Below are 24,343 nucleotides of genomic sequence, written 5' to 3'. Positions count from 1 at the left end.
TTCTCGTGATTAATGTTCCTGCTAGAAAGAGAGATCAGAGTTTTGTCTAGTGGCAGTTTGACTCACCATCAAGTAGCACAAAGGGTTAATTTGCCTGCTGCAAAGAACAGCTTTGTATTTAAATTGGATAGCTGAGTGGATTAATAAAGCAAGCCTTTACCAGCACTTTAAAACAAATGAAATGTATGTGAGAGAGGGGCTATGGAGAGTTGAGGGGCCCTTTTGCCGGGTGGTAGTGAGGGAATCTGAGGAGGAGGCCATGGGCGGGGGAGGCGGGCGGGTTCGCTATAAAAGATTGTTGCACTGGGCACCACCAGTGCTAAAGCCGGCCCTGGGGTGGCTAGTGAATGGATGGTGAAGGGCAAATGTATGGAGGATGGGATGGTGAAAGAAGGATAGTGAGTGGATATGGAATGGTAGATCATTTGTAAATGAAAATCCGTCTTTCAGTCAGTGAAGGTTTACAAAGACTCTAGGATACAATTAGGAAGGGGCCTCCATACATGCATTTGAAAACAGCACTGTTCAGTTGAGCCTCCATATCGTCCATAATTCTCTTAACCCCGAAATTTCAATAACCTGCAAATAGGAATTCTCTAAAAGACCAGAGGCCATATTTTGTAAAGGGCACATTGCCCTGTTCTGCACCACGGACACCTTTAACAGGGTCCACTAGGAGCAGACCATTTCAATGTACCCTATTACAGATAATGTGCTGCCTCCTGGGCAACTTCAAGCTCTCTCCTGCCCTGGGGGCAACTTATTGGTGAAAAGCAGGCCGGCTGTTGGAAGCAACCGGTCCATCTTGTGCTCTGGATCGTGTCCCCTTAGGATTGTTCGGGACTACATGTGCACTGCCGTGATCTGTATATCAGAAAGGGTTGCACAAGTGTCTGCATCACTTTCTGTAATACCAAAGTGCTCTTGGGGAAAAATAGATAGGAACACGACACACACATGCTGTGCCACTGGGGCTCTTTCTGTAATGTAGCCCGGAAAGGCCGCCATCCCTCACCCCCTCCCAGCCCCCCACAGGACTGTGCCCTGGGCTTATGTCCAGTGGGCAGGTGAAATCTTCATCTAGATATAAAGTCGAAACGAGCATCCATGTGTCCAAAGTCTACCATTTTGGGACACATAAAAGAGCAATTTATGTGGGCATCAGTCACTCTGCCCTTTGGCTCCTAATTACATGCACCGTGGCATTGTTACGCATACATAGTCAATAAAGAAACATGCCACAGCGTGCCTTACAAATGACCCAACTGAGAGTTGAAGAAATTGAGCACCTTCGAAACAAGCAATGCAGTTAGTCAAGCAAGGCACCGTGACTGCTCTGTAAATATATATCAGTTGATTAGTTATTCCATGGGGGAACAAAATACAGCTTTGCTAATTAACATGGCCTTATTTTGTACGTCACTGCACAGCGCTGATCACTTGTACCTTGAACACATAGGAGAAAGTGGGAGTGGAGTGAGTGGGCTCATCCTCGGGTAAAGCGACGAGCCAGCTGACTGTCGGTATTTTCTTCCATCATGGAAGCCGCACATGGACAATGTGGATAAGCAGTTAGCACTCTAGGTTTTGTGGCTGATAAAGTGTCATTGAATCGTCCCCTCAGAAATGATCGTTCATTAACTGAGGCGTGAGGCCTGCCTAGGAGGCTGCTACCTGGGGGCTAATGTTGCAAAATTCTCATACATGTATTACTTCAAAGGAATCATTGGGGCGTGCCCTGCTTGTCATCGCTAGAGCTGTTAGTAATGCGGTTTGCCACCGTAGTGCTATGTTACGCGCAATGCAAAACATAAACTTATTTTGTTACTGTTACTTTTGTCGTTGCCCTTGATCTGCATTAGTCCTTAGATGTGGTTGCTAACATAAACATTGCCTACATAACGTGCAGCATATCTGTAAATAGATTCAGTTTATACTATTTAAAGCAGGCACATAAAAATAAATGGTGGTGTAAACTTACTTCTGGGAGAGCAGCTTGATGTCCAGTGATTCGTCATACTTTAGCCACATTAATAGGGATATTTTCAAAAATACGTTTTCACCTTTGTTTTGGAGGCAGTCCCAAAAAAGATCTAATGGTCTGTAAACACTGGACAAATCGTAGACGGACTCCGAAGGTCTGCTGGTCGGTAAGCATGACATAAATGGTGACCCTTTGAAGATTATTTTCGGAGCAGTGCTCTGGGCGAATGCTCCATTTTAGAGCCGGGCTTCTGAGGACACTGTGACCTTGTGCCGTTTAGATTGCGGGTTTTTCTGTCTGCGGAGTCCTAGAATGCGGGCATTATTGCCCAGGGGCATATCTATTGCATCAGGCGCGGTGGCACTTGGGGCCAGATCTGTGAGAAATGAGTGCTCTCTACTACCGACAGAAGGGCAGGGGGCTCTTACGCCTTGCTTGCTGTAGGGTCCACGGCACCCTGGCTAGATATCTGTGCCGCATATTCCCATTATAACCCATATGTAAGAAGATAATTGCATTTTACATTTAAGGTGTTTTTTCTTTGTGTATAGGTGATGCATTTCGTACATTATTCGGGCTTCCTTTGCTGCTTTTCTAAGTGGGACCTGTGCTGAGATTCCTCTGTGGACCTCACCACGTCCACCCTCACCCAGTTTAAGTGTTAGCTGGCAGTACACAGTGGGTACCTGACCATACGCTAATAGTTTATTGTAAGTTTCATGTGACAGCGCAGTGGTCTGGTAGTCCTACTTCTGCCAGTTATTTAAACTATACATAGAGTGGGCTTTGGCTCTACCCAGAGGAGAATTAATCCTCATGCTGTTGGCTGTGTAGGTATCATTACGTCTTCTATAGTCCTTCATACTTTCCATTGGAATGTATGAAGGACTAGTTTGTTGGGTCTGGGTTAACAGTACAGCTGTCTGCATGATTTGTTATTGCCATTTCTTGTAAATAAATGTAGAATGGGCTTTGCTTCCACCAGACAATTTATAGGCTGCGCATGGTTCTCTGGATGGTCGGCTACAGCGCCTTGATGCCTTCGGTTGATTATTGCACTTTAAAAATGTCAAATCAAATCAGAGGAGCATCATTCTCACCTCATGGTGGTGGCTGTCTGTCGCATCATTCCTTCTTCTGGGAAACATTATTGTTGCAATATGCGACTATTTTACATCTGAAAAGCACACAGTCATTACTCTGTCACATTTAACTCTATAGTTCCTGTAGGCATTCTGATCAGAAAGCAGCGTTTTTTTGTTAGTTTTTGCCAAACGTTTGCCCAGTATTGGCAAAGGTAATAGCTTTAGCTTTAATGTGGTAAATTGCATTAGTGCGTGCAAATAGTGTATGCGCATGCCTGTTTTTGCATACTTCGTTACATTTAAGCTAGACTAATAGACTTTACTAATACTTGTTATGTTTTTATTTCAAGTTTTGAGGAGTTTGCTCTCCCTCGAAGAGAAGTCCTGAGTGTTCAGATAGTCTGCAAGGGCCTCTTTTTAGGTCTCGCCTAGGCAGCGCGCATGCGCTGCTCTAGGAGGACCTTAGCCATTGGTCTTCACTTTTCAAGCACTGCACTCAGGCTTGTGGCTGCATCCACCTTGCGGGAGCGAGCAGAGGCGCGCCACAAGCACAAGTGCAGTGCTTGAAAAGTAAAGACTGCGCACGCACACACATACCACTCCCGGGCTTGTTTCAGATGGGGTGACAGAACTCACAACATCGTTGGCGGGTATTGTGTTCAAGAGCGCCGTGCTTTCTCTTTTCCCAGTGACAAAATCAGCCTGCCTATTGCGTGCTTGTTTAATAACACTTCTCAGCACGCTGCTCATTTTCCGACCGCCGTGCTTTCTCTTTTCCCAGTGACAAAATCAGCCTGCCTATTGCGTGCTTGTTTAATAACACTTCTCAGCACGCTGCTCATTTCACGAGCACCGTGCTTTCTCTTTTCCCAGTGACAAAATCAGCCTGCCTATTGCGCGCTTGTTTAGTAACACTTCTCAGCACGCTGCTCATTTCACGAGCACCGTGCTTTCTCTTTTCCCAGTGACAAAATCAGCCTGCCTATTGCGCGCTTGTTTAATAACACTTCTCAGCACGCTGCTTATTTCACGAGCGCCGTGCTTTCTCTTATCCCAGTGACAAAATCAGCCTGCCTATTGCAGCTCCTCCCACCTACGCTGCCGAGTTAAGGAGACTACGCGTTTGTAATCTGCTGGGCTGAGCCTCTCCCGGGATCACCTCTACAGCCGCTGCCGGCCTCAGACCTGCCCACCTCCCCTTCTCCCCTGCAGCAGCTGATCCACTGTCGTTCACACCGCTCTGTAGCATGGTGGACAGAGAGAGCCACCTGATGATAGTAGGTGCCCTTCATGCTTTTTTTTTTTTTTTTGCTGTTGTAAATAGCACGAACCCGACCCAAAGTTATCTGAGCGCTTTACATAAGCGGTGCATTACAGACTGACGCATTCATTTTTAGGCTCGGTGAGAGTGAGCAATTTGCCTAGCTTTCCGTTGAGCACTGGTTGCAGTACAGACGTGTGCATTCATTTTTACTCACAGGGAGAGTGAGCCATTTACCTAGCTTTCCGGGAGCACTAGTTGCATTACAGACGGACGCATTAATTTTTTTAGGCAAGGGGAGAGTGAGCGATTTGCCTAGCTTTCCGTGAGCCCTGGTTGCAGTACAGATGACGCACTCATTTTTAGGCACAGGGAGAGTGAGCCATTTGCCTAGCTTTACGTGCACACTGGTTGCAGTACAGATGACGCATTCATTTTGAGGCACGGGGAAAGTGAGCAATTTGCCTAGCGTGCTGTGAGCACTGGTTGCAGTACAGACGGCGGATTCATTTTTAGGCACGGGGAGAGTGCATGGCACAAATTCCCCTAGCCTTACTTAACCAGTTGTTCCTCATCTACCATATTAAACAGAGAAACTTAACCGCAGAGGTGGAGCGCTGCTGTCCTTTGCAGACAGAAGTCACAGCGCTTGCTGCTGTGTGCACTGAGGCGCACAGACCATTCCTGCCATTATTAATATTAATTAAGCATGGAGCCCGCGCCTCAATGGGCGAAGCAATGGGTGAAGTAGGCGCTCTGAGCAGCAGACTGATGGTATGGTCACTGCAGTACAGAGTCACACCCGCTTGCAGCTTATAACAAAAAAACATAGTGCTGCATGCAGCCTCTCTGTGCACGTGGCCTGGGAGTGCATAAAAACGGCACTGGCTCAACAGGAGTTGTGGTATGCTGTGCATTTTACCTCTAGTTTTGTCTTCCTTCCTGCATTGCGTTGTAAAGGCGAGTTGTTAATCAGTGCTACGGCACAAATGACTTTGCTTTGCCAACAACAGACCTTGGAAAAGAAACTTCCGTTGTATCTTGGGAAAGGCAGAACATTTATTGTTGTGTTAGTCACGCTTGCTCTCAACTTCGTGCAAGCAATGACAACACAAGCGTTTATGTAATTGATCATTTTCTTAGTTGAGCTTTTTTTGGGGGGCAAACATTGGCTTTGTGTGCATCCTTTCAGAGTTCTTTATTTAAATGCTCCTTCTCGCCTTCTGTTCTTCTTGCTTGCCCCTCTCTCTCCATCACCCTCCCATGTTCTGATGTTGCGTAACAAACTTCCTTTTTCCATTTCAAGGGTTACGATTTTGTTGCTCCTCATCCTCCTCCCACCCCTTCATTGATCCGATGCCTAAGGCCTGCTGTTTCGGTCCACAATGAACTCTACCCTCTCCATGGTAATTAACAATGTAAACAAGACATAGTCATCCCTTCACTTTTTATACGTAATGAGTGTCCAGCAGCCCACGAGGGCAAACATTAAATTCATAATTATAACATGTTTATTTTCATAGCCAAAGCTTTCATTTCTGAATAATATTCCATGCCATTGGATATTTTAAAATTGTGTTGTTTTTGCTAAAGTCTTCTCTCTGCCTTTCCTCCCGCGTGCTGTTGGAAAGGCGAGTTGTAAATCAGTGCTTAAGCAGAAATTACTTTAAAGGTGCATAGCTAAACACTTAGACGGTCCCAAAGACGAGACCTATTGGCTATGCCAATGCTTGTTTTTTTCTTACACTTCTGTTTACAGTGTTAGGAAATTTAATTTTATTATCAACGTGGTGCCCTGTGCTCTGAATAGTAATTTTGTATGATACACAAATGAGGGTAATGAAGAGAGAATATTTGACAGTTCTGGCACACAATTTTCCTGGACTGACAATTCACACTGCAAATTACTGTGCTGCTGCGCTGTATGGCCAAAGGATAAACTTGACTGCGGTCCGCTATTATTCCACATATCTTAGGGATTCTTTTTTCAAGGATGCAGAATCCCTCACCCACCTAGGTGGCATGCTTCATCATCAGGCTTACTCCTCGCTGAGTGGGCGCTGCAGCTGGGGCTCTTCGACAGAGATCTCTTTCTCTTTCCCTGGCCTAGTGTTTGCTAGAGCTCAGGTCACTGCCCTTGGGATGGTTGTTTGTGATGGGTGGTAGATTGGGTAACTGAGTGAATTAAAAATGTACTACGGACACTCCCTCAGCAGTCTTTATACCTGGTGAGTGACCATGTCAAGATTAGAAACAAGACTGACCCAGGACAGGCATAATAATGAGCCTTTGATTATGTTCAGTAAGGTCAACATGTTTCATGCTCCGAAGTGCCAGAAAATATAAAAGGATCATGCATGTTGTGATTAAATATTTGCACCCACATGATTCCTGTATGTGCACAAAAACATACTTCATACAGCACGTGTGTCAGAGTCTAGAACTGGGACGTGCTTAAGAATGAAGCAGGTGCACCATACCCACGGCAAATATAGTTGCATATAGCATACAAAATTGTAAGAGGAGGTACCAACTTGTTCCCAACGTGAGCGAGCCCGATGATGAAGCATGCCACCTAGGTGGGTAAGGGCTACTGCTTCCTTGAAATAAGGATCCTAAGATCTGCGGAATACTAGTGGACCAAAGTCAAGTTCATCCTTTACAGCGGAACAGCACAGTCATCTGCAGTCTTAATAGCAATCAACAAAAGAAAAACCTCGTTCTTATTTAAAGGAGTTGTTTCTTTGACACAGGCAAGGTTCATCTTATCAGCCTCACTTCCTTTGCCTTTTATTTATGACATAAATCCTAAGATGCCCTGCGATATTATGTTATAATCTGCGATTCCTATTTATCACAGAGGAAGTCTGTTTTAGTGCAAGTCAAACCTCGCTAAACAAGGGAAATGTTAATATTACTGTCCATCGGAAACATTTTATATGGAAGGACTAAAAATATCGCATACCTTTTTTTCTTCACAGAAAGTGCATTATGTGCTGTGAAACCAATATTTCGAACTTGGCATTGCCATAAAACATGAATAGTCATAAAGGTGATTTCCATGATTGCATGCATGTTGTTCCTGAAAGCCCTGTCCATTCTGCTTAAAGTCAATGCAGGTCAAGACGGTACTTGACCTCTTGGAGTCCCTGGAGGCCCGTCACACTGCCTCTGCATAAATGTGTGAGCTAAGGGTGTGTGGGTCCAAGTCTCCCTCACACCGGGGCCTTGTAGGCCCCTCACATCACCTCTATATAAATGTGTGAGCTAAGGGTGTGTGGGTCCAAGTCTCCTTCACACCGGGGCCTTGTAGGCCCCTCACATCACCTCTATATAAATGTGTGAGCTAAGGGTGTGTGTGTCCAAGTCTCACATCACCTCTATATAAATGTGTGAGCTAAGGGTGTGTGTATCCAAGTCTCCCTCACTCCGGGGCCTTCTAGGCCCCTCACATCACCTCTATATAAATGTGGGAGCTAACGGTGTGTGTGTCCAAATCTCCCTCGCTCCGGATCACCTCTGAATAAGTGCGTGTTAAGTTGTGTGTGTGCAGCGACAATGCTTATTCGTAAGGGACGAAGGAAGGCACCATGCTTGTGCAATCAATACCGCAGGCTGGCAGAGTCCAAGTCTCCCTCACTCTGGAGTCCTTGCGGGCCCCTCACATCACCTCTCCATAAATGTGTGTTAGTGTGTGTGGTGTGACACCAAGATTAATTGTTGAGAAACCAATAAATACCTTAGAGTGAAAATCTCCTCTTGTTCGGTTTTTTTCAGTGCTCTTCACGCCTCCACTGCATAAAGGTGTGCTAAGATGTGTGTCTAAGTGGTGTGGTAGCGATATTGTTTGCTGGGGACAGCGTCGTGCTTGTGGAGCTAATTCCGCAGGCTGGCAGAGTGTAATTCTGTCTGCCTCTTGGTTTCATGCTGTCCTTCTTACCCCATCTGTGGGTAGATGTGTGCCAAGTCTTCCTGTGAGTCTGTGTCCTTCTAACCCCATCTGTGGGTAGATGTGTGCCAAGTCTTCCTGTGAGTCTGTGTCCTTCTTACCCTATCTGTGGGTAGATGTGTGCCAAGTCTTCCTGTGAGTCTGTGTCCTTCTTACCCCATCTGTGGGTAGATGTGTGCCAAGTCTTCCTGTGAGTCTGTGTCCTTCTTACCCCATCTGTGGGTAGATGTGTGCCAAGTCTTCCTGTGAGTCTGTGTCCTTCTTACCCCATCTGTGGGTAGATGTGTGCCAAGTCTTCCTGTGAGTCTGTGTCCTTCTTACCCCATCTTTGGGTAGATGTGTGCCAAGTCTTCCTGTGAGTCTGTGTCCTTCTTACCCCATCTGTGGGTAGATGTGTGCCAAGTCTTCCTGTGAGTCTGTGTCCTTCTTACCCCATCTGTGGGTATATGTGTGCCAAGTCTTCCTGTGAGTCTGTGTCCTTCTTACCCCATCTGTGGGTAGATGTGTGCCGAGTCTTCCTGTGAGTCTGTGTGTCCATACGTAATCTATAACTTGAGTCATTCTTCTAGCTTTGATTCAGCCATTACTGTACAGCTGGTGGTGGCCGGTGTAGCCTTGCAAGTTACCATCACAGAAAATGCTTCCTGGACTTTGCATGGCACGGTGCATTATGGTAGTTCCAGCATTTTCAGATGTCATGCGTATGAATCAACAATCTCACATGTGGGGGTAAAAAGCTGCTGTGGCGCAGATCACCTATGGTTTGAAGGCATAATAGTGTGGCACTTGTTCTGCAGTGAAACGGTTATATTAATCCGCTTCTTTAGCCAAAGCCCTACAGTATTTATTTTATTTACTCTCATTGCACAAGCAAGATAAAACTCATTTTTATCAACTTTGTTTCCTCAACTTTGATTCTCTGTTGGGTACATCAGCCTTATGCATATACCTCAGTTAAATAAAATGATTAGCAAACTTTGAAAGATCCTGATCAAAGCCACCGTGCCAGTATTCGATTTTATGACTCTTTCGTTTGTAACGAGTCCGCATGGTTTTAACAAACTCGGCCATCTCTATAGACGAATGCAACCAGGATACTGATGCCTTGGATACACACATTGATTTGTCAGCGGGAAAACCCAGCCAGACTGCTGGCCTGTTGGGTGCCTACGCCGAGCAGCAGATAAAGAGGCTAGGAGTGCAAGATCAGGGCCATTTTAGCTGTAATTGCTGAGGAAGGAGAAAAGTGGAAGAATAATATGAAACATTAGGCAAATCACTGGCACTTCAAAGGCTGTATTCACATCACCAGGGGAAAGCACGAGCACTAATTTGGGGGCAAAGACATTGAAACAATTATGGATATTAAAAGGGCATGCAAGGATAAAAAGTGAGACTATGAGGCTATACTGGGTGTAGGATACCGATTACTCCTGCAGTAGAGAGTTGAAATGTTGCACGGACACAGAGTAAAGAATGTGAACACTCTTGCTTTTTCACCCTATTATTTTGAATCGCTGGGGCAGTGATTTACTGTGTTTCTCTGTAGTTGGTAAACATTAGATTACTTTAGTTTATTGATCGTAATTTTGAAGCGGGCTTTAACACATCTGTATGCTGGCACTTTCTGACACCTTGCACTGACTTACTCCTGCCCAGACAGTCATATTTTTTCCTTGTAGTTTGTATCGCAGTTTAGATATTATTGAATTGGGAAGCATGTTAGAGTGAGGGGAGTTAGTTTGTCAAGGTACAGGCCACCTCTGTCTGCCCCTGTCAATCATGTGCTGTCACTTGTCTTCTGACAAAATTTGGATCAATGCTAAAGTTGTGTGTGGCCCGCCTCTTTCTAGACATGACCGTACACAAAATCCAGGCCTGACCAGTTCATTAGGCACTGGATTAGAAGGACCACTACAGGGATCTGAGCTGGCCACTTTTTTACTTGCAAGTTAATGTAAATTAAAGCATGAGATGTATTATGCCTAAGCTTGCACCTGATACACGCTCCCATTTGCTTTAGGCAGCAGCACAACCCTAGTAGATTGATTTTACCCTCCTCCCCCTGCTATATTCACAAGAACAGGTTATTGGTCACCAGCCATCTGTTAACAGGACTACTGTGCTGGGATCATGATTTGTTTGTTGCCCTCTCAAAGGTAACTGATCAGCTATCAAGGTGCATGTGCGAGGCTGGCTCTATGCTTTTCTTTGTAAGACCATCAGTACTGCTTAAGCATGTCTGTAGGTATATGTAACTAGTGTTCTCCAGCTTTTGATTTTTTTTTGTACATGTGTATGCTTATTTGGAATGCTTCCTTTGTCTCACTGGGATTCATCGCTAAAATTGGCTTAAGTGACGTTTCATTTTGTCAGGGCCTACAGTAAGGCCAGTTCGATGTTCAGTATAGCTTGTTTTTAAGCCCCTGTGGTCTACTGTTAATTCTACTCCACTGCTCTCATACATTTTAGTCAGAATTCTTAAGAAGCACAAAGTAAAAAGCCTTCTCACAAGTACCTTTCTGTTAAATCTTCCACATTTCCCTTTGCCTTGTGGGATACTAAGTACCCAGAGACATCGGCAGAAGGTCTAGAAACTTCACTTATTAAGAGCAAAAAAGCTGATGCCGCTGTTAGAAATAGAATGGGGTATTACGCCCACTATTTTCTTGTATGGAAAAGAAAGAAAATTCTCTGCTTAATCCTGGGTCTGCATGATCTCAGACATTTCGTGGACTACCACAGGCTCAAAATACTGTCCTTGGCTCATATTTTAACAGCTGTCCAGACCAACGACTGTCTCTGTCCCTTCATCGTGTAGGGAACTTACGTTCATGTATTCATCTTGCAGGAACACAGGAAGGACCATTTATTCATGCCAAACCAACACTATAAATCAATATTTTCAGGGAGAAAACGTACCATTTGTTCCGAATCACAATCATGAGGAGTTTGTGCTCATGGCATAATTGTTTATTTCCAAGAATAGCTTCCACCCTTAGTATGGATTTTGTTTTACATTTGGGCATTTTCTTTCATGTGGATGCACCATGTGAGCACAGAGACTGTCACCAGTAAGCCCTCTGTCTGTGTGATGCAAAGACAAAAGGGGTTAATGGGATATGCAGCTTTCTTTGTCCTTTACCTGCTATCCCTCAAGGCCTATGAAATGTGGACGAATTAACCGAAAAGCCATTTTAGGAGTTTTGGTCTCAATGCATCTCCAGGTTTTACCACAATCCTTGTGGTTTCCTTTCTGAGGTTGCTGATATTTCACTGCTAAACATGCCTGGGAGAGGAACTCATCAGAGCAACATCAAGGGAGGAAGCAGAGTATGGTCTTGTACTTACCCTCAGGACTGAATTTTATCTTGAGCTTTGTTTGATTTAATAGCTTGTGGAGCACTGCCTGTTCACTGCACTAGGTGGAAAGATACCCACATGTCCATAATAGCAGCCAACAGAGCCACCATGACTGCAACGTTGTCCTTCTTTGAGCTAATGGATTGGTCTTCTTCTCCAACCACATCAGCATATCTAGCATGGCATTTGTTCACTATTAATTGGCTTTACTTGTTGATGCATCCCTCATCGTGAGATACTTTATATTTGTACATGCTTCCATCTTCCATGGTCCATGAGTGTGGCCAGAGGGTTCTGTATCACTGTAAAAATATTACCCTAATTATTAACCTCTTAACATAATAATGAAGAAGTGCCTAATTCAATACCTAGTGGTGTAAAGATGATTCCTTTGGCACCTCTCAGTGCCACATCATATTTATTGACATAAATGAAATAAAGAACAAACAAGGGAGGTACCCTTCTATTCCGAATAGGGACAAGGTAGTATATACAAAACAGAAGGTCCCTAATAAGTAACAAAAATACTATGGTAATAGCGTTGTGCACAGTGCTAGTGTTTGGAGTGAAGTCAAAAATCCATATACTTATATAGATTTTAGGTAGCAACAAGTCAGTACAACACAAGAAGCTAATAACAAACTAACTTAAAAGATTATAAAAAGAAAATTGTAAAAAACATTTGTAAAACCTTTTTTGTACCTACATTTTATTCATTCAATAAAGATACAAAATCAAGGTTAAAAACATATCATATTAAAATACATAATAACAATATCATTAGAAAACAAGAAGTAGACTCTGCGTTTCGGTGAGTTGGTAAATGATCACCTTCCTCAGGACAGTTTTCTAAACATTAGGAAGCTGCTTGGATACCAATTTGAAGAAGTAATTTTCTTAAAATTCTTAAAATAAGGGGTTGAAGATGTCCCACCTATTGAAAACCTCTTTAAATAAGAGACCAAGTGATGTTGGTTGTGTTCGTTGTTGCCACCATAATATTAATGTTCTTCAAATGAGAACAAAGGTTCAAAGATTAATAGATCAACTGGTATGTCAGTACCCACAGCTAATAAGCCGCGAATGTAGGTAAAGAATCTAAAATCCAAGTCTCCACCGTTATATTGTGAATGGTGGCAAGCTGGCTGATTATGATGCTGTGTTAATCATGCAACCGAAAATATTTAAGACCTGATAAAATCGAAATGGCCTCCTTGCAAACAATGAACAGCTTCCGGGTCAGGATACCGTTATCCATTCACAATATAACAGTGGAGACTTGGATTGTAGATTTTTTACCTACAACTGCGGCTTATCAGCTGTGGGTACTGACATACCAGTTGATCTATTTATCTTTGAGCCTTTGTTCTCATCTGAAGAACATTAATATTATGGTGGCAACAACTAACACAACCAACATCACTTGGTCTCCTATTTAAAGAGGTTTTCAATAGGTGGGACATCTTCAACCCCTTATTTTAAGAATTTTAAGAAAATTACTTCTTCAAATTGGTATCCAAGCAGCTTCCTAATGTTTAGAAAACTGTCCTGAGGAAGGTGATCATTTACCAACTCACCGAAATGCAGAGTCGACTTCTTGTTTTCTAATGATATTGTTATTATGTATTTTAATATGATATGTTTTTAACCTTGATTGTGTATCTTTATTGAATGAATAAAATGTATGTACAAAAAAGGTTTTACAAATGTTTTTTACAATTTTCTTTTTATAATCTTTTAAGTTAGTTTGTTATTAGCATCTTGTGTTGTACTGACTTGTTGTTACCTAAAATCTATATAAGTATATGGATTTTTGACTTCACTCCAAACACTAGCACTGTGCACAACGCTATTACCATAGTATTTTTGTTATGTCAATAAATATGATGTGGCACTGAGAGGTGCCAAAGGAATCATCTTTACACCACTCGCTAAAATCCACTCCCCGGCTCCGCCACCAGACCCCAGGCCGCGCCTCGTGGACGCGTCTATTTCAGTGCCCAGCCGCTCCGGACACCGCTACTGCTCACTGGACTGCCCCCACAGATGACTGGTGCCGAGATAGCCCCCTCCAGGACTTGTCAACGGTCCGAGGGAGCTAGGATATTAGTCGGATTAATGTTGGGCTGGCGGAGCTGCTAAGCCACGCCCCCCCCCTTATTTTAAGAATATTACTTCTTCAAATTGGTATCCAAGCAGCTTCCTAATGTTTAGAAAACTGTCCTGAGGAAGGTGATCTTTTACCAACTCACCGAAACGCAGCGTCGACTTCTTGTTTTCTAATGATATTGTTATTTTGTATTTTAATATGATGTTTTTTAACCTTGATTGTGTATCTTATTGAATTTTTACCCCAAAAATGTTTCTAACTTTTTTTTAATAATCTTTTAAGTTAGTTTATTATCTTCTTGTGTTGTACTGACTTGTTGTTACCTAAAAACTATATAACTATATAAGTATATGGATTTTTGACTTCACTCCAAACACAAGCACTGTGCACAACGCTATTACCAGAGTATTTTTGTTATTGACACACATGAAAGACATTAGTGACACGGCCCATCTTAGGATAGACAGATCCCATGTAAATCCGGAGACAATACCCTTGCCGAAGAACTAGTATTACTGGTAAGTAGCATCTCCTTACTAGTGTTGTTGTTTATACTGATGATTGTGTGGGTGCCTTTGTAGAACCGGTAATGGGGAATACTATTTCAAAAAACGTTTGTTTCTTGGTAAGAAATGTTTAATTTTCTGTGTACTGTACAGAAAACATACATTAATTCATAACCTGTTTTGAGACTGATTAATTAATACAAACATTCGTATTTTTTGCACAACTCAGTAAACTCATATTTTAGGGCCTCTATACATTTCAATCATTTGTAAATTTTCTTTGTGTTGTAGATATTTGGTTTCCAAGCAGGACTGACATATTTGGACAGCACAGGATCGTACTGTTTACCTGCTCCGGTCCTACCCTCTTTCAGCACAGCTGTGTATGGGAAACTCCTTAAACTTCCAGAGTACTGGTATGTGTGCGAACTTCCAAGTATTACATCAATTTATTGTAGAGCAGTTTTGATGGAGAAATGTTCAATGTCCCTTTTAGTATTGTCCGGTTGTCTGCAGCATTTCGGCACTGTTGCTTTAAGCTATTAAATGCAAATAAATGCATATTCAGTGGCCCTTACTGAGAGGGGCACAGCTAATCACTTTCATAATTATTTTTTGTTAAATTACCCCGTAAGTTACAGACAACAAATTCTACTGTTTTGCTGTTTAAAATAATGAGGACCGCATGGACCACATTTCATCCCCTTCTAAGAATAAATACCAGAGATAAGAAAATGGCCAAGTTGACATAAAGACCAAAGCATTCTACATAGCAGATGTGCCCTTACTTTAATTACAGTACAAGTACGAGGGTTCTCTAAATAGGGTGGTCATTAGCATTGCAAGTCAGATTGAACTGACCTGCCCATGCTCATTAGATTGAGAACAGTGTCTTTGCATGTGCTGTGTGCATTTGTTCTGTGACAAGAAAGAGAGTGTGGTGTTCTTGTAAGAAAAATAGTATCTGTGTTCCAGGAGGTTTAGAAGGGTATTTGTGTATTTTCTTTTATATCTATTTATTGAGCAGTTTGATCTTTAATTAAATGCCAGCTCACTGTCTTGAATGCTTGGTATCCCCGAGAACCCCGCTAATTGACAAGTTATTGAATTCAACTTAAAGTTTTAGTCTCCAGTATTTGATCTTTCTTGACTGCTTTACTTGAAATTCTCAGCTGAATTGTGTACATCTGCAATCACAGAATGCACTTATTTCATACAGTACCATCTACAGCCAGGCAGGCAGTGGGGTATAGCTTTGAACTCTGCTTCCCATAACTCTTGTGCTCTAGTGGCATTTTGTGTGTGTGTGTGTGTGTGTGTGTGTGTGTGTGTGTGTGTGTGTGTGTGTGTGTGTGTGTGTGTGTGTCTGTCTGTCTGTCTGTCTCGCAAATTTCTTTCCTTTTTAAAGCTATATCTTTTTCAGGATCTTGTTTTGAAACAATATATATTCTGAAACGGAAGTTTCCTATCTGCTGTTATAAGAGAAGTACATTTAGATATACTTGCGTTCACACAAGTTATTGTTTTGATCTCCCCTTTCCCCATTGGTCATTTTTGAGAAGCTCTGATATAATCCAGCTGTTCGTACCTCATGCAATTTTGTCGATAAACGTGCACGTGGACCTACCTTATTCCTTCAGTTTCCATCATCTCGTCAGAGATTCACAACAAGGCTAAAAACTTTTCATGTATGGTCAGACTTAAAGGGCAAAACATATTTATAGATAACCCTCATGTAAAATGCATTTATTGCCTGTAGCCAGACAATGCATCTTAATAATGCAAAATAAAACCTCTTCAACAAAGACTCTCTGGGTCAGAGAGAGGCAAGGGGTGATGTTTGTTCTCAAAAGTGCACATTCTTCTGGTGAGAAGTCAGTGTGCAGAGCACTTCCCCATGCACCCTCAGCAAATTGCAAAAAGGAAGCATGTGCAGTAGGTGTAAAAAGGAGGCAGATTGGTGAAGGTTTCAGAGCTGATCCAGTCCTTCCCTAAGGAGATTGTGTTCTTCCCAGGTGCAAAACGAATGTGCTCCTAGTATGCCTGTTAAGGCCAGTATTCCACCAGAGTTGTTATTCACAGCCTCCTCATTGCCAAGCCCACAGGCGAATAGTGTGCCATCATTAATCATCCCCTGTCCAATGGCCTCTGCATGTTTGATGAGCTGTCTTCAGTTATAGACCACAAAATCGTCAATTAGAGAAGCCCCCTCAATGGTGAACACAGTGTTGTTAGCAGTACAATGCCAGTTATAGACTGGACCTCTCCATTCAGTTTTCCTGCTGTTGCTCAGGTGTTTAAAATAAAAGCTCTCTACAACCTACAGCATCTGTATAGGTTGGAAAGTCTTCAGAGGAGGTTCAGGAGGCTAGACTCAAGTCGTTGCAAGAGGAACAGGAAGGTTTTGAAAATGAAGGTGCTTCTTTGCCCAAGGACCTGACTATTCATTTTGACTGTGAAAATGTGATTATGATGAGGAAGAGGGGCAAAGGCCTTTTTACAATCAATACCCTCTCTGTCTTAGTCCTTATTACTACAGACCCCTAAGTAAAGACACAGAACTACTGAAGTCCAGGTATTGGCTCACCATCCCATGTTGCACTGGGATACTCCACGCTTAGTCCAGTCACTCTACCAAAAGGCCACTACCGTCCCCATCTTCAGTGAAACAGCACAATATCATCTGTTCTAGTATCCCTGACCCTGCGGATATGAATCAGAGGAGTACATCATACAAAACCATGATGACACAGACCCTGAAGATCTCAGAGCTGATGTGGATCTAGTTAAAACTGAAAAGGCTTATATCATTCCAAATGAGGGGCATGCTATCTTCTTCGTGGTTATTGACCTCCTGGGGTATTTCACAGCCGCAAGTAAAGAGCCTCCACATAACTGGACTTTCCAATTCTAGTTGCAAAAAAAGACTCCCCCCGTCAGATTTAATGAGAACCTATGAATACCAGTCAAAGGCGGTCTCATTTTAGACCGTGGAAAGAGGATTTACTGTAAATCAAGCAAAAAGACACTTCAACCCCTCCCCCCCCCCCCCCCCCCCCCCCCCCCTCCATGGCTCGGCTGGAGAAGAAATACAAAGTTCCTAATATGATGCCAGCGTATATGTTGAATAAAAAATCCTGACCTTTTTATTTCAGCAAAGTTCAATGCCGGTCTTGAAATCCAGCAGCACCCTGCATAATTCTCCGTGATAGAGAGGTCAGGACGTTGGATGTCTTGGGGAAGAGTCAGTACTTTTGCAGACACTTCCATCAAAGTGGAAAACATTGTGAATATGTTAGGGCCGTAAACTTACTAGGTCTGGCACAACATTGTACCTTTTCCTTAACATGATATGTGGGCAGGCCTCCTCAGCCATCATAGATGCAGCCTTGTTCATAGCCACCACCAATCTCAAGCAACTAGTGAGCACCACTGTTGTTGAGTTGCTCTGTTGTACTCTCTTCTAGCCAATAGTGCAGTCAAAGATTGTTTGATGGATAGCTATTGAGAGACGTGTGGACAAGGCATTCCAAGACCTCAAGACCAGTACAGAGACTGCAAAGATTCTAGCATTGGTAAATGGAAGATGGCCCAGTTAATCCTCAAGGTAAAGATAAACCCCATGCATGTAGAGGGTTTACACAGTGCCTATCCTTTCATCCACTCAGGTATTAATAAGATTACTAGCAAAGATAATGGCCTTTGACACAAACTGCCAAGCCAGAGATTAGTTGTTGCACTACCCAAATTTCAAAACCACAGGAGGATGACATGACTTCTCAAGCTTGCTTCTAGTTTTTGCCATGGTGGTGTGAGGCAGATTTGTATATTAACTTACTGTGTCCCACAGCATTAATTCTAACAGATAGATATTTGCAGTTGTTTGATGTGCCAGTTTTCTGAGATTTGTCACAAGAGAGTCCCATATATCTAAGAACTCTTGAAAAGAGGATATTCCCCATTTTGCTAAAAGGAGGGCTTAAGAAAGTACCCAGTTAAAGGGTGATTGGGTGTGATTTTCAAAATAATGTGAGATAAACAAAACGTCAAAAAAAATAGTTAAAAAATAGAAGTTAGAAATAGGAAGAGCCTTTAAAACAAGTTTGAGAAATATTTGTTAAAAAATGGTTTCAAATGTATACGGGAAAGGGCTACAGTTAGTTTTAGGGAAAGGTTGTGCGTTATTGTGAAACTTTTTAATAGAGTTAGGGAAGGGGTAAAGATTAGAGCTTGGGTAAGCATTATGTATACCGGTAGGGTTAGCTTTAGGGTAATGCATAGGTTTTCTGTGTGCTCTGGGATTACATTTAGTGAAAAGAATAAGATTAGCAATGAGGTAAGGGTAAGAGATAAGGTCAGGATTAGGATAATGGGTACTATTAGGATTAGGGATATGGTGATAGGTTGGATTATAGTTAGGCATAGTAGTAAGGTTAAGGATAGCGATGGATAAATGATGAGGCGAGTGTTCGAGGCTGTCTCCTAGAGTATTTAAAAATAAGGAATTAGTGATGGGGTTAGCATTAGGGTTAGGGATGAGAATTAGGATACTTTACATCAAGAGTTATGTCCTTTAGAAAATATGAGAAAAAGTGACAAAATACCGATCTTTTGACTTTGAAACTAATTGACAAATTGCACTTTTTGGTTTCTCACTTTCACTTAAACAATTTAGGCGTTTTCACATAATAATTTTGAAATTTTCACCTAATTTTTCCCAGAAAATAAGGAAGTTCTATTTCAGTCGAGCGGCATCCCACCTAAGTTTGGACAACCACTTGCAAGATGTTTCAACCAAAGGCTTATGGTGCCTGAAGAGTAAAAGTCAGCAACAGGAGCTGGGCCCTACAGCTAGCCCACTTTCCTCCCTGTATCTTGAATTCAGACATCTGCATCCACATAGAGAACATGCCTTGTAAGTTTTATAGAAGGAAGCAAGGGAGAACAAGAGCACCAGTTCAGCTAAATAAACATCCCAAACCCTCTTACTCTGCAAACTTTCTCATACTTTCTTTACCTCCATCAAACACTGCAAGGGTCAACCTTTGCCGAGGTTGACAGCCTAAGCAAAGACTGTTATTAGAAGGGGCGAGATGACATGCAACTGGCCCTGAAATTCACTTCTTGGGAAATCCACTTTTGACAGATTGGCACACCTAAAAATGATATATGGAGGTTCCTGAATAGCGAGTAGAACGTCCACCCATTTCCCTGATTTCTGGACTATTTCTCAAGCGGGACAGCAGCAAGCTAGTCTTCAGTGCGCCACATTAATCTGAGCAGTACTGGTTTACAGATTGAGTGTGGTAGTGGAGAATTGAAGGCATGCATAACTTAAATATAAACAATCAGTTGGTGCTGTCTATCATTTTTTCCTTAACCCATTGTCTTTGGCGGAGGGGTCTCTGCATATTGCTCTATCTGTCCGCACTTCAACGTAAATCACAAAATGTCTTTCACAATCCCAACAACAAGCTTCTTTGAATAATTCATCTTTTACTTATTGATCCGTACAGTACTATTGTCTCTCTCTCGCTCTTTAAAGCGAGTCTCATGGGGATGGTTGTACCATATATATCACCAGACAGGAATATTTTGCATTCACGTAGCATGAAAAGACTTTGGACATTCTGATAGGAACTCGAAGAGACTATGCTCTGAATTTTGCCAGCTCCCAATAGAACTTTAACAACTTTAACTATCTACTCATGGCTGGACATGATTCATGCATTTAGATTTGTCGGTTTGCTATTTTTTGCCGTTTTAAAAAAAATAAATATATATATATATATATATATATGCATTTTAGCGGTTAACTTTAGGTAGTTAACTTTTGGTAGCCTTATATCTAAACACGTTCCACCTGGATTATTAGCATCCAAGTGCCTGTATGACATTATCTTTCATTTTACCTTTGTCTTTCATGACCATGCTGATAGCCTTTTTTGGCACCGACCAAAGTAACTGAGAAAAAAATGTTTTTACTTTTGTATGAAAAATGTCCACCCATTTTTGGCAAACAGAATTCCTGCATTTCTTCTCCTTTGACGAATGCAGATTAGAATTTTCCACATAACGGTTTGGCACCACAGTTGTTCCAATTTATCACGTCCTTAACACATTATTAAACGTTCACTTTCCCAAAAGACTGGCGTATGAATAAACATTCATTTCTGAAAGGCTTCCCATTTATCACTTTTCTTTCTCAAGCTAGTAAACTGGAGGACAAGCGTTCAGCAGTGGAGCCCAGTGAACAGTCGCACTGGTGAGCAGTGAACAGTGAGCGGCCTGGCCCACCCAGCAGGACGCGGGGAGGGAAATGGGACCAAATGGTGCATTTCGAAGCGCGATTTACCCCAAAACAAAGATAAAGATTTTACATACAGATCAGAAGGGGCACCAGTTATATATTTTAGTATTTCATGGTTGCTTCTGAGGGGTGTTTGTGAAGTTTGCCTTTCAAGATCTTTTCAATAAGTGGAATCAAACGATGTATTTGCCCAAGAAATTGACTACAAAGACGAAGACTTTGCTGGCACTTTGCTGTGCCACACACAAAACGTGTGTGGCAAAATAAATATTCTCTGTTATTCTTTTATTGGTAATGAATGAAGCGTCTACGTTTACTTCTGTCTTGTTCCCACCCTGCCCTTTCCAGGTACATTCTCCGTTATATACTGTATGACTGAGAATCTACCTGGGCGGAGCATGGTGGGCAAATGAGACGTTCCCCTGCTGTCTAAGATGTGCCTACTTCTCCCATTCCCCAATTATGCCATGTGCTCATTTCGAGAAATTGCTATGCACAAGTTATGGTACATTACATTCTTCAGTCAGTTGAACGGTATTTTTTCTTAAAAGACAAAACATGTTGTATAAAACAAAAAATGTGTAAAGCACCTTGCACTGGAGAACTGTTGGAGCTATCCAGTGACCTTTAGCACATATGCCAACATCTCCCTGGCTGTACATTTTCTTAAAGAAAGAATCCTGCCTGATAGTTATTCCTCACAAACATTTATAGTTATTTGCTTAAAAGAAAAATATGTTTAGATTTAAAAAGCAACCGTTGCACACGCTACTGTTTTTTCATTCCAACCAAGTTATTTCAAGGGGGGTGAAGAACACTGCTTAATCTGAAAGTGTGAAGCATTTAAAGCTTCGTCTTTGACTACAGCAGAGTTTGTTTTATCGGTCTACAAAGCTACCCTGCTGAGTACTTATGCTAAGATGGCAGGCTTCCAGCTCTGCCAGCGCCCCCTGGATGATGGCATGCATCTCTCCCTCTTACTAGGCCAGAACGTAATATTTAGTCACTTTATCAACTTACACCAAAATCTTACGGCTGTCATGGATAGCTTAAGGGTGGTTGCATGAGCTACTGTGCATGCTTTGTGTAAGGTTTACTTCAATGGGCTGCATTGTCTACTTGATACAATCCAGTTCCAATACTGGACCTTTGTTGGCCCATGTTTTTCTTCACTCTGGTTGTTTAGACGTACTTAAGTCTATGTGGTCACCACCTCTTGTTGTACTCTGGTGGGTGGAAGGTACCACATGTTGGGTTAGGTCAGACTGGAAAAGGAGATGTTATTTGTCACTTAGTCAATTTCTACTAGAACATTAGATTTTCTCATACTATGTGGAGTAACTTTTTATGCTGACTTGGGTTTTGCTACACGTTTTCCAACTAGTTTACTAAAGAAATTATAAACCTAGGCGAATTCATCCAGGGTATGGGACCAAACTCCTGGAGGAGAAAAGCCATAGGACACCACAAATAGTGATAAATCTCGTCACCCTTTTAGTATGACAGTACATGATACCACATTGTTTGTTGTTAGATGATTTGGCTGGTAATAGATTTGAAGTGCATTTTTCATTGTTAAGAATTTCGTTTTCCATTGTACCCTTCTGTAAAAGTGTCATAAAAGGCCACTGATGTATTTTAAACCTATTTTGTGCATGTAGCATTCTTGCTGTGATGTGTGAACATGGAACTGTGATATTTTACACTGTGCCCTGTATTTACTTTATAGTAAATTTACTATATTGAGTTTGAATGTGGTTGATGCTAGAGTATTAGTTGAGCTTTTCATGCAGACATTAAACTGTATATGAGGTATTTTGCATTCTTCATGTAAGTGGACGAGGTCATGAAGTGCATTCAAGTTGGCATTCAGAGGTAAGTATGTGGTTCAGAACCAATGTCCTGATCATATTTGGAAAATGGAATTTTCCTGCAGCACTTCTTTTCTTTTGGAAGCAATCGGATACATATGAACAGCATTAGAATTAACACTGCCGGAACAGTTGAATGATTTTCATCGCCGTAGGCAAAAATATGTTTTGCCGAATATGTCCACTTGCAACTTGTATTTGGAGCTCTCAGCTGTAGTGTGGGGCCCCTTGCTGCTGTTATTTGGGAGAACTCTGCTAGCCGTGGATCCTAGTTCCACTATGGCTATATCCTGTGTTATGTGCCTTTGTGTGGCATATTGCTACTGTTTGCATGTCGTCATCGGACCTTTGGAATCTGAGCACTCTTTGAGTTTCCTGAATTCTTGTTGACTGTTGTCAAAGTAGTCTGTTGACATTTTATGTACTTGTGTTTCGTATTGTTTAGAGCTGAATCATACTCTCAAACGACTGGCAAGGTTCAAATAGACTAATGTGTGATTAGTAATGGATTACGTTGGATAGTGGCAGGTAAGATTCTGTTATGGATCTGCAGGCAGCATCATGTGTATGGAAGTGTATACATGGTCTTGCTGTTTTCTGCCTTTCATCTGGGGTGCATAATTGTGGTGAAAGCAACTTTGCTGATTATGTGGCTTTGATGCAGTGTTGTGGGCATCTGGGTTTGTGGCATGCTTAAGCTAATTTCTTCTGTAAGATTTATTCGTACATTAGTGAAAAAATGAGCGCTTACTCAGATATATGCCTTTGAGCCATGTTGTTCTCATGTGGATTCCAGAGCCTGTGTCTTAGCCACCTATCTGTTTGGAGACATGTTGATGGTCCAAAGTGTTGGGTGGTATATGTTCTGTTGATGTAGGGTGAGGGAGGAAAAAAACTTGAAACAGATGTGATGTTCGCAAGATATATACATTGGGGAGTTTGCTCTGTTGTGTACGTGATGGTGCCAGGGGTTATGTCTAATGTACACTGCTGGTAGAGTGTTATTTATTGCATCTGATAACTATTGATACCCTGGGGATCGTTATTTGTCAGGTGGGGATATATCGCAAATTATGAGTTTTCCTGTCAAAATGGGGAATGACGCACATTTAGGTGGTTTCTGCACCACAACTCTGATGGGTAATTACCAGTCATTTTGTGTCGCACGTTGTGTAAAAGATTTGCCTGCCGAACTTTATCAGGGAAAAAGTGATTGCGCGCAATATTTATCACACCTGGTAATTACCCCGTATGGTTTTCTCTGCAGTACTCGCAGTTTTGTTATGTGCATTGACAGGAGTCACAACACATATTAGACCTCACCAGGCCTCACGATGAATGCCTTAGTCGGCTGTATGGCTTGGAGCAGAGTTGTTTAGTGTTGGTGTAGATTTCTCCATGACCAGGGTCAGTATGCACCGGTGTCCTTGTACTTGGCTAGGCATATTTGTGCAGCATTTAGTATATGGGGTAATATCTAACAGTGTTTTGTTGAGTTATTATCCTGTGGAGGAAACAAATTTAGACATAAAATGCAAATTTCACACATATATGCATGTGTCCCATCCTCGTATTAACTTCAAGAAATTTAAGATATTGACAAAATAAAATGGTGCATCAACCATCTTTGTCCACGGGGTGCGTCACCCATCTTTGTACACCCAAAGGGCAGATTAGTGGAGGAGGTTATTGTCCAAAAGCATTATAATATCGGAATGGATAGCGTTTACTGCAAACCTGTCCACTTGATTCGTGTTTCAGACCGGGTCATACATTCATGGGTAGGTTTCAGCGAGATATTCCACTGTTTCTTTCTGCCGTCAGAGATGCTAGGCAGACAAGTTACGCCGAAATCCAGCACGACTGCTATTGGAAGCACGATCAGGGTCTGAGCAGTGTAATTA

General features: G+C 42.1%; 1 protein-coding gene across 1 annotated transcript in view; it reads left to right on the top strand.

Moving 5' to 3' along the window:
* Positions 1-24,343, top strand: part of VPS13B (vacuolar protein sorting 13 homolog B) — a 2,934,705-nt gene that overhangs the window by 528,280 nt on the left and 2,382,082 nt on the right. The window contains exon 16 of the mRNA XM_085605186.1: positions 14,550-14,674. Coding sequence (XP_085461312.1) covers positions 14,550-14,674 — 125 coding nt within the window. The remainder of the gene's footprint in view (positions 1-14,549; positions 14,675-24,343) is intronic.

The sequence above is a fragment of the Triturus cristatus genome, chromosome 5_1 (assembly GCF_964204655.1).
Source record: "Triturus cristatus chromosome 5_1, aTriCri1.1, whole genome shotgun sequence".
In the NCBI taxonomy this organism is placed as follows: domain Eukaryota; kingdom Metazoa; phylum Chordata; class Amphibia; order Caudata; family Salamandridae; genus Triturus; species Triturus cristatus.
The sequence above is the reverse complement of the archived record's forward strand: the minus strand, read 5'-3'. Positions and strand labels throughout refer to the sequence as shown.